Genomic DNA, 11,235 nt, shown 5'->3' on the forward strand with positions numbered 1-11,235 from the left:
GCCTCACAGAATTTCAGAATCTCATCTATGGTTCCTGTTATGAGTATCAAGGTAGAATCAAACTCCCGTAGGAAGGCGTCAATGGCATAAAGTACAGGCATAAAGTATTGGAACCCTATGAACTTGGACCATCATCTGTGATGCTGGGCCGATGAAGTCCACTCGGAGAATGGCCATTAGAACTTGGTGATACCAGGGTTGCTCCACGACAATAGTTACATAAACCAAGACTTCAAGAGTTGGATATGGCATGTGGACGATGGCAATATCGATAGCAGCTTTGAATGCAGTAAATTGGTGTTTTGCAGGCCTGACACAGCTATTATCCCTAGAATCCTTAAATAATGCCACAAGTATATTTAACTTTTGTTTTTTTTCCGTGCCGTGCGGCATGTGGGGATCTTAGTTCCCTGACCAGGGATTGAACCCGCACCCCCTGCAGTGGAAGCACAAAGTCTTAACCACTGGACCACCAGGGAAGTCCTCCACAAGTATATTTAGGGCTGCATGATAACAATCCTAGTCGATGCTGTGGGTCATCTGGAACACAAGGTATCAGGGACTCTGGATTTCTACAGGAGCATGATAGCCACAAAGCTGGAGATCCTTAGGCAATGGAACATCTGAGAATACGCCTCTAATAGTGGAGCACACTGAACAACAATGGAGATGCAGGTCGTCATCATATAATGGATGGTCTTCATCTGCTGTGTGTAGAGCGGAGCCAAGGTGGGTGTGCGGCCTTCCTCTGCAGGGGAGGAGTGATCTCAGCATTCCCCCTCAGAAGCATCAAAGACGGGAACAGTGAACCTGCGGATCCTGACACTTGGGCTTAACCTTGAGACATCTTGTCTCAGAGGAACACACTGTGTTCCTTTATTTTTTTTAAGTATGATTTAGGGAGACGTGTATGGGTGCCTGTTATAGACTGAATGTTTGTGTTCTCCCCAAATTCATATGTTGAAGCCCTAATCTTCAATGTGACTGTATTTGGAGATGGGGCCTTTAAGGAGGTAATTAAGGTTAAATGAGGCCATAAGGATGGGGCCCTGATCAGTGGGATTGGGGTCCTTATAAACGGAAGAGACATGAAAAATCACTCTCTCTCCACGTGCTATGTGAGCACAGGAGGAGATGGTGGCCATCTGCAAGCTAGGAAGAGAGCCCTCACCAGGAACCATATCTTGTCAGAACCCAGATCTTGTTTACGCCACCCAGCCCGCGATCTTTTGTTAGGACAGCCCTAGCAGATGGAAGTGCCAAGTTGCCAACAGGTGGACTCTGATAGCTTTATGTGTCACATCCCCAGTTATTCAAACGATAATCTGCGTGTTGCTGCGAAGGTATCTGGAGATGTGATTCAAGTCCACAATCAGTTGACTTTAAGTGACGGAGATCATCCTAGTTAATCTGGGTGGGCCTGTTTCAGTCAGTTGAAAGGCTTAAAGAGCCGAGCTGAGATTTCCGAGCTGGAGAGCAGCTTCATCTCCTGCCTGTTCTCCCTGACGACCCGCCCTGCGGATTTCAGAGTGGCCAGCGCCCACAATCCTGTAAGCCAATTCCTTCCAAAAATCCCTTAACATATGCCTCCCTACAGGCTCCGTTTCTCCTGTTGATCCCTGACTGATATAGGCTCCGCCCTCTTCCCCATCACCCCTGTTCTCCCCCAAAGCTCTGCCCCTTACCACTCCCTCGGAGCTCCACCTCCCAGTCCCCACCCCCAAATGGAGCCCCACCCAGACCCCGCCCTCCACCCAAGCTCCGCCTCCTGTTCCCACCTCCAGTTCCTTCCCCAAGCCCTGCCTCTGGGCGCTCACCTCTCCCTCCGAACCCCACCTCTTAGGCCCCACCTCCTGGCCCTGAGCTCCATCCCGGCCCCGCCCTCACGCCCACACCCTACCTCCTGGCCCCGCCTCCAGCCCCTCCGCCTCTCACCTTCACACTTGAGGCCCTGGCGCACTAGGCCGAAGAGCATCTCTCCGCAGTGATCGCAGAAGGCAGGCGCTCGGTAGGAGTGCACCGTAAGGGCGTGCGGGCGGATCTGGAAGTCCTCGAAGGTGGCCGAAGCTGCAGGCAGCAGGGAGGGGCAGATGGTTGAGTCGGGACCAGCGGTGGCCATTTCACCCTCCGCATTCCCAGGTTTCACACAGCCCTCTCAACTGCAATGTTTGATCTTTCCTTCAATCATTTACTCGCATCCTACATTTCATTCGACCTGGGTTCAAATCCCAGCTCCACCATTGGCCAAAACACCTATGTGCCTATGCCAGGGACCGGGGAGGGGGAACGGGGAATTGTTTAATGGGCACAGATTTCCAGTTTTGCAAGATGAAAACAGTTCTGGAGGTTGGTTACACAACATTGTGAATGTAATTAACACTACTGAACACTAGACTTTGAATATGGTTAAGATGGTAATTTTATGTTGCATATATTTTATCACAATTAAAAAATTTTTAATTAAAAAACACAGATAGGGCTTCTCTGGTGGCACAGTGGTTAAGAATCCGCCTGCCAAAAAAAAAAAAAGACAAAACACCTGGAAAAGGTAAGGGTCTGGACCATGCAGGTGTCTAGGGAAGAACATGCCCAGTAACATAATAGTATCGCCTTATAGTTCTTTTTTTAAAATTTATTTTGATGAATGTTCCGCTTACACTTTTTTATTTCTATTTTTGAAAACTAATTAATTTATTATAATTTTTGGCTGAGTTGGGTCTTCATTGCTGCACGCGGGCTTTCTCTAGTTGCGGCGAGCGGGGGCTACTCTTCGTTGCAGTGCGCGGGCTTCTCATTGCAGTGACTTCTCTTTTTGCGGAGGATGGGCTTTAGGCCCGCGGGCTCAATAGTTGTGGCTCGAGGGCTCAGTTGCTCTGCAGCATGTGGGATCTTCCCGGACCGGGGCTCGAACCCGTGTCCCCTGCTTTGGCAGGCGGATTCTTAACCACTGCACCATCAGGGAAGTCCCTATGGTTCTTTTTTATGGGTTAAATGAATATACGGAAAGCTTTTTTTTTTTTTGGCCACGCGACGCGGCTTATGGGATTTTGATTCCCCGACCAGGGATCGAAACGGGGCCCTCGGCAGTGAGAGCACGGAGTCTTAACCACTGAACCGTCAGGGAATTCCCGGAAAGCTCTTAAAACAGTACCTGGCTCAGAGAAAATGCTCAATAAATGTTAGCTATTATTTTAAAGTTTCATTTTTGGACTAAATCTTGTTCCTCTCCCCACCCCCATCCCCCCCAATTTCTGTCTAATATTAAGCTATTTTTCTTAGTATTATGCAATGGAGAGGGGACTCTGTTCTATGTGCCAAGCCCAGTTTACACACGCAGGATAAAGCTCTGAACAAGAGAGTTTCTCCACTCTCAGAGATCTGACATTCTTTTGAGGAGAGGGAAAAGATACATCAAACAAACAAACAAACAAACAAGGATATTTCTGACAATGAGGAAATGGCATTTAAGCTGAGATCCAAATAACAAGCAGGTGCTAGCTATGAGAAGACAGGACAGGGTCGGGGGTGGGGGAGAAGGACAGCAAGTGCAAAGGCCCTGAGGTGGGAGGGAGCTTGATTTCTTCAAGGGACAGAGGGCAGACAAGATGGTTGGAACAAAGAAAGTAAGAAGGACAGTGTTAAGAGATGAATTTGGGGAATTGGCAGGGCCCAGGTCATGGACAGCCTTGAGGCCACGTTGAGGAGTTTGCATTTTGTTCCGAGGGTAATGCAGAGTAAGGGGAGGATTCTGAGCAGTGGAGTGTCATGAGCTGACTTAGGTGCTACTGCAGTAGTCTGGGCAGGAGGTGATGGCGGCTTGGATCAGTGGAGGGAGGAAAGAAATAGATTCAGGATGAGTGAGACCAGTAGGTTTGAGGATGGACCAAGTGAAGGGGTGAGAGAAAAAGAGGAGCCAGGGGTGGCCCAAAGTTTGGGGCATGAGCACCTGGGTGAATGGTGATACCCTTCACCAAGCTGGAGAATACTGTGGGAAGAGCAGGTTTAGAAGGGCGAAATCAAGATTTCTGTCTTGGACAGGCTGTATCTGAGAGGCCTGGAGCTGCCGAGTAAAAGCGTCAGGGAGACAGCTGCACGAACAAGACTTGGGTTTGGGGAGAGACCAGGATGAAGATAAAAATCCAAGGGTGGCAAGCCTATATGAGGGACGTAAATCCAAACTTCTTCTTTTTTTAATGATTTATGCTCTTTATTTATTGGCTGCGTTGGGCCTTCGTTGCTGCGCGTGGGCTTCCTCTAGTTGAGGCGAGAGGGGGCTACTCTTTGTTGCGGTGCGCGGGCTTCTCATTGCGGTGGCTTCCTTGTTGTGGAGCACGGGCTCTAGGCTCCCAGGTTTCAGTAGTTGCGGCACGTGGGCTCAGCAGGTATGGCTCGCGGGCTCTAGAGCGCAGGCTCAGTAGTTGTGACGCACGGGCTTAGTTGCTCTGCAGCATGTGGGATCTTCCCGGATCAGGGATCGAACCGGTGTCCCCTGCATTGGCAGGAGGATTCTTAACCACTGCACCACCAGGGAAGTCCCGTTAATCCAAACTTCTAACTGTCATCCATCCATCCATCCAACAAATTTTACGGAGCATTGCAGTACTCCGGGTGGGGGTGGGGGGCAGGGGAGGACATACAGCCATGAGTAAGGTACCTCCGACCCCCCTACCCTACCCTCCTGAAGGAACCAAGGGCTAAAGAGTCCTCTAAGTGCTGAGAGCTTGCCCACTCATCAAATGGGAATGGCCAGTGGGTGGACTAGATTTTGGCTGAAAATACAGGTACCCGGGTTTCATCTCATGCTGCAGAGTCCGATTTAATTTAGCATTTCACTGGGAGGAGGCACAGGCAGCAAAACATTTTTAACTTTACATCAAAGTGTAACGTAGGTCTAGGAAAGGACATATCAGAAATGCACAGCTTAATGAATTGTCAAACTGTACACGCCCATGTCACCAGCATTCTGATGGATAAATGGAAGTTTAAACCATTGTGCCCCCCACCCAACTCCAGCTGCCAAAAAGGTACCCACTCTCTTGGCTTCTAACAAAATAGCGTAATTGTCTTTGTGCTTCGTAAATGGAATGATACAATATGTAGTCTGATGTCTAGTTTCTGTCCCTCAGCATTAGGTGTGAGATTCATCCGCGTTGCCGTGGATGGTTTATGTTCAGTGCGGTGCGAATTCCACAATGTGCAGGCACCACACCTACCCATTCCGTAACGGTGGTTTGTAAAAAGCTCCCGCGGTGATTCTAATTTGCAGCCAAGGCTTAGAACCGCTGGTCCCTAACTTTAAGAACTAAGTTTCTGGGCCCACCTCCCCTCCCCCTCCTCCCGATGCCCCGCCCCCGCTCGAGGCTCCGCCCCTAGGCCCGCCTCGGCCTCTCACCCGACAGTACCACCTCCACCAGGTCGCCCTCCTGGATGTCTCCGGCAGAGCGCACCAACTGCAGGAGGTTGGCCGACGTGGGGTCATGTTTGAAGAGCAGGATCTTGTCGTAAAGGCCATAGAAGCCACACTCGGGAAACTGAGGAGCGGGAGAAGGAGGTGGTGACGGAAAAGCTCAAAGCAGCGGTCTGGAACCCTCCCAGGGCAGGGCCGGCTGTTTCCCCCGGAAACTCAGAGACCCCGCAGCCCCTCGCTTCCTGCCCGCTCCCTCCCAAGCCCAGCTCGAGCTGAGCCGGGCAGGGTGCCAGGGCCCCAGGTGTGCTGGGAGCGAGCGCTGGCCAGAGTTTGAGAGAGTGGCTCTGGGAGCGTGGGCACCTAGAATCTTCTGGAGATGGACGGGGGTAGGGCTGAGTGAGCATCCCTTCCCTTATCTCCCCACCACCTCCCGCTCCCCCTCACCCCCAGCTTCCTTCCTGGAACTGTTGTCCCTGTTACCTGGCTCCAGGCCCAGCACTGGGGCTGGGCGATCTGGAAGGAGGGGATTTAGGACTCCTAGTTTGTGGGGGAGGGGGGTGTGGAAAGGCTAGGGCTCAAGGGAGCTGGAAACTGGCACGGTGTCCCCCACCCAATGCCTCAAGGACCCAGGTGTCCCGGTCCCTAACTTGGGGAGGCGGGGCAGGAAATGAAACCTGGTAGAACAGAAAGTGAAACCACCCAGGTGGAGCCACTGGAAGGAAGGAAAGGGGCCCTACCACACCTGGACAGGGTGGGGAGGGGGGCAGAAAATAAAACTGCGGTGAGGCCTGAGGCGGTAGGCTGAGGACTTGAGCATCGGATAAAGAACTTCACCCAGGGGACAATCATGCCCTCTCCCCAGCCTGTTTTCCCAAGGAGCAGGCTAAGTGTGCGAGCTGGGCCTGCTAGTTTTGGGGTTTGGGGTAGGTGGCAAAGGAAGCTCTATCTGTTCTTGTTGCTGGGAGAGGGTCCACAGGTGGCCAGGACTGCCAGGGTCCTGACTGCCTTGGAGGTCTTTCTCTAAGCTTCAGTTTCCTTGTCTGTAAAATGGGGGAGTTGGCCCAGTTCCTAATGTTTTGTCTGCAGCCCAAAGAATTCATTCCCAGGAATCTAAGAAGATCCTACAATTTGGGTATTTTGGGATTCCAGCATGCTCATATTATAGGATTATACATTCTAGATTCCAACAAATTATCATGATAAGTTTTAGGATTTTAATAACCTAGATTAGTAGTAGTCTAATATTTTAAAGTTCTAGGAATCTGCTAAACTAGGGTTCTAATATTTGAATATCTTAGCATGAAAGGATTTCAGCGACCCAGCATTCCAGAATTCTAACATTTTTACGCTCTAGGAGTCTAACAACGATGGAATCAAATATTCCAACATTTTAATGTTTTAGTATTTCAACAACCTCGGGTTCTAATGTTTGAACACTTTAATATCAGAGGAGTTCAGTTACCTAGCAGTTGCATATTCCAACAATTTAGAATTCTAACATTTTAACACTTTTACAGTCCAAAATTCCAACAGCAGAGTAGCCCACTATTCCAATTTTTTTTTTAATTCTAACTTTTAACATTCTAGAATCCAAGCATTGCGTCCCACCTGATTTCCCCTTGCCGTGCTCCCCCAGGCCCCAACCCCAGTGACCCTCGTGTCCAAAGCGAAGAGTGGGGTGGGACTGGGGAAGGTTCGTTTTCACAGACTAGCATTAGAGCCGGGGGGTGGGGGGGCACTGATCAGGAGAGGGGACAGACACCTCAGAGCCTCTGGACTGTGAAGAGGCGCACCTGCCCCTCCACACACGCTCAAGCCTGGGGGAGGGCAGAGATTGGACTCTGAGACCTCACTTGCCCCTGGCAGCTACTGCAGGCACCCACACCCACACATGTCACTTGATCGCCACGGCCAGCCTGGCTTCAGTTTCTACTGTTTCCACCAAATGGGAGGCCGGGGATAGGCCTGGACAGGGAGGTCCCCCGACATCTGCTGCTCCCACCTGCCCCTTCCTCTCGGCTCCTACACCTCACCCGTCCCTCCCTTCCTCCATGCTGTCTGCAGCAAACAACATCCAGGGACATGCAATTTGGGGAGGGCTCTGGGGCACCCCACCCCTGACCAGGCCTCTCTCAAAGGAGTGGTGGGGTGAGGAGGCAACTGGGGGCCAATGCCCCACCCCCACCCCTCAGTCGCCCAAGGCTTATCCCCCTTCTCTCCCTCTTCCTTATATACTGGGCTGGAGATCGCCTCTGCCAGCACCTCCCCACTCTTCCAGACCTCTCCTCAAGCTAGGTGAGGGGAACCCTGTGCCCTCACCTTCTGGTCAACGATGGAGCAAGCCAGCTGCTTCACGTGGGCCAGCTCGGAGGCGGTGGGCAACAGCACGAACTCGCGGGTCAGCCCGATCTGGATGTGGAAGGACACCCCCGAGCCCGGCGCCGGGACATGGGACAGCAGCGGTGGCGGAGCCTGCAGTTCCAAGCTGCCAGAGGGCGGAGGAGACCCCGGCCCGGGAGAGCCCGGGAGGCCGGCGGGATGGGAGGGTGCGGCGGCCATAGGGCGAGGCCCGGGACCCGCCGCCCGGCGCCCACCCGGGATCAGGCTGCAGGAGCCTGAGCAAGGAGGCTCAGGTCCCTGGATCCGAGGTATCTTGTTAGCTGGTGGTAGGAGCGCGGGGATCCCGGGGATCCGAGAAGAGAATCCTGGCAGGTTGAGGGAACTCGAGGAGGTGGGACCCTGGGAAGTTAGAGAAAAGGAATCTCGTGGATCAGACGCCCGCCCGGAGATTAAGGGATCACAGACGATCAGAAAGGAGAAATCTAATGGTTTGGGCGGCCCAGCGATTGGGAGATTCCAAGAAATCAAAAAAGAAAATCTAGTAGGCCGGGGTCACAGGGATCAGAAGAGCCCAGGATCCAAAGGCTCGCTGGAGAAAGAAGGGATTGGAAAAGGAGCAGGTGGGGCCAAGAATCCAGTGGCTGTAAGAAGAGGATCCACATAAGACGGGAGCTCGAGGGATTCACCAGATCTTGGGGTGGAGAGCAGGAGTCTCTGAGTCGGGGATCGAATGGATCCCAGGGATCCGACGGCGGGCCTGGGAATGGGCAGAGGGATTCCGAGGGCTGGGGTGCTAAGGCGGGAATCTCACGGGTCTCGGCAGTTGGAGAAAAATTCGGTCGGGGGCCGCGGAGAAGGGGGTGTTACCGGCGGCAGTGGGGTGGCGGGGGGTGGGAGGGAAGGGAGGGTCGTCCGGCGCCGGGCGCCGGTGGCTCTTTTTCCCACTCCAAAGTTTAATTCGGCGGCTGCGGCCCAGGAGGAAGTGTCCGGAGTGACAGTTCAGTCGGCCAATCGGTGCCGGTCTCGGTGACGTCAAGAGGGCGGAGCCTGACGAGGGCCTGCGGGCGGAAGAGGAGGGCGGGCTTAGCGCCTCCGAGTTGGGGCGGCACCTCCCGCTCCCGGGTCTGGGGACCCGGGGGTGGGAGATGCGGGGAAGGGAGGCGAGACTGATTCCTTCCCACCTCACACCCAAGTCTGGAAAACTGACTTTTCCCTGAGCTGGAGAGGGAGGGGCAAACCACCCTCACCCCCACCACAGGTCGCGAGGCCGGGGCTGAGGAGGCGTCTGGCCCTTTAAGGAAGGGGGCCGTCTCGCCTGGCCTGCATCCGGCGCCCACCGCTGGGGAAAGGGTGGGAGGCGGTGTCAGGTCTGGCCCGCTCTCCGGGCCGGGCCTGCCTCTTCCCAGGGCGTCAGCACGCCCGCCCCCTCCCCCCACTCCCGAGCCCATTACACAGGTGGGAAGACCGAGAGACCTCCAGATGGGCAGAGGTCCTTGCCTCAGGTCTGTCTCCAGCGACCTTGGCCAAAGTGCCAGGAGCAAACTGCAGAGGCCAGGGCTGGGTTACCCGCGCGCGGAGAGAGTCAGGCACAGGGCAGGTGGAGAAGGGGTGTAGTTTCCTTCCATCAGCTCCCCACTCCACCCCAGTGTTTAGGAGGGTGAAGAGCCAAAGAAAAGCCTCGGGGTGCCTGGAAGGACCATAGCGACCAGGGAGGACCACACATCCACACCACTTCATAGATGGAGAGCACATAGTTCTCCTGGGGAAGTGTGCACATGTCTGTCTCTGTGTGACTTTAGGTTGGTGACCTACCCCCTCTGAGCCTGTTTCTCTTTTAGATGGGACAATAATAGGACTGGCCCCAGAGGGTCTTTGTGGGGATTAATGAGATGGTTTAGGGGTGCCTACAACACAGCAGAAGCTCAGTACTGGTGACTGGCTGTAATGCGCTGAGATAAAGGGGTGGGCACCTCAGGCACTCAGGTGTTTGTGGCTGGGTTTGTTCATTTAGTCTTTCAGCAAGTATGGATTGAGGCCCTAATATGTGCTAGGCCTGTCATAAAACACCTCTTCCAGGACCAATTCCAACTTGGTTTCTCCTCCCTAGCTAATAATGAGTGGCTACCATTTAGTTTACATACAGGAAGCTGAACCCTCAGAGAGGCAAAATGACTTGTCCAAGATTGCCAAGCGAGTAGCTACCACCCACTGGCTTCACTGAGGGGCCAAGGCCTGGCTGAGCCCCAGAGGCATCCCAATAGAGATGGGCCACCGCCGCCTAGACTCCCGACCAGCAGGGCTGGGTAGCGGGGATGAGGAACTCACGATGAGCCCACATTCCTGGTAAAGGGCTGTTGGGGGTAGCTGAGGTCGGCACAGTAGCGAATCTGTCACCACATCCGGGGGCTGGCTGGGGCTGGGGAAGGAAGTCTGAGGCTGGAGCGAAACCCTAAACCACCACCTGGGGAAGCTGCACAGAGCCCAGAGGGATGAGGGGGCAGTGAGGCCACATGGTACCCATAGCTGGGCTCCTGTCAGCCTCACCTGATGGCCATCTGCCCACCTGTGCCCTTTGTCCAGACCAGCAGACGACCACCATGGTGAAAGCCTAACATGAGTGTGCACTTCTCAGGCCTTCCTCCTTCCTCAAGTGTTCATGGGGCCCTGACAGGAGCCAGGCCCTGTTCTGGGCATTGGGGTGCAGCCTTTGATAAGCCAGGAGGTGGGTATTACTGAAAGGCTCACTTTACAGGGGAGGCTGAGGCCCAAGGAGGTGCCAGGACTTGCCCAAGGACCTCTGGCTGGTAGGCAAAGAGGCCTCATAGCAAGCAGAGGGAGCACAAGGGACTGGATACCAATTCTGATTTGTATCCTGCTGGGCCCTGAGCAAGCTCCTCGAGCCCCCGCCTCCATCTCTCGTCCTTTGTAACGTGTGCATAATGCTGCGCTCCCCTTCTTGAGGTTGTGGGGACCTAGTGAAATGGCACGTGAAGAGCTCTGAGGGCACAGCCGACTACTGTGATTCAGCCACCGCAGAGAAGGGAGAAGGGAATGGCATGTCCCAGGGTCTCCCTTCCTTCCCACTCCATGCAGGCCCAGGCGTGGGGCAGGGAGAGAAGGGGGGCGTTCAGTTTTCTGGATTAGCACTTTGGCCTCACTACCAACCATCACCCAGGGGGCGGGGGGGATGAGGAGCTGAACCGTCACATTGTTTCATCTGCTAGTCAGGGCTCTGCTGTAGCCCCTGGGGAGGGAGCGCTTAGGGACAGAAAGGAGGGGCACAGGGAGATTCGGTCCTTGCCCCCACTTCCGTCCCGCCACCCACACCCCACCCAAAATCTGGGCCCCTCTCTGCACCCCCGCCCTACCACGAAACCCCAACCCATCACATCCCGTCGCCAAGCTCCACCCACCCCTGGCAGAGCCAGTCACTCCTCCCCGCGAGTCCCTGGTCCCCTCAGTAGTCAGCACCGCCGCCCATCTTACTC

The 11,235-nt window shown here is 54.2% G+C and overlaps 1 protein-coding gene across 1 annotated transcript in view; it reads right to left on the reverse strand.

Moving 5' to 3' along the window:
- The window catches only part of PRKD2 (protein kinase D2), a 30,182-nt gene extending 21,954 nt beyond the window's left edge, over positions 1-8,228 (reverse strand). The window contains exons 1-3 of the mRNA XM_079907349.1: positions 7,727-8,228; positions 5,393-5,531; positions 1,936-2,067 (exon numbers count right to left, since the gene is read on the reverse strand). Of these exons, the coding sequence (XP_079763475.1) occupies positions 1,936-2,067; positions 5,393-5,531; positions 7,727-7,966 (511 nt within the window). The 5' untranslated portion in view covers positions 7,967-8,228. The remainder of the gene's footprint in view (positions 1-1,935; positions 2,068-5,392; positions 5,532-7,726) is intronic.
- Positions 8,229-11,235: the final 3,007 nt, after the last annotated feature.

The sequence above is a fragment of the Stenella coeruleoalba genome (assembly GCF_951394435.1).
Source record: "Stenella coeruleoalba genome assembly, chromosome: 20".
Taxonomy (NCBI): domain Eukaryota; kingdom Metazoa; phylum Chordata; class Mammalia; order Artiodactyla; family Delphinidae; genus Stenella; species Stenella coeruleoalba.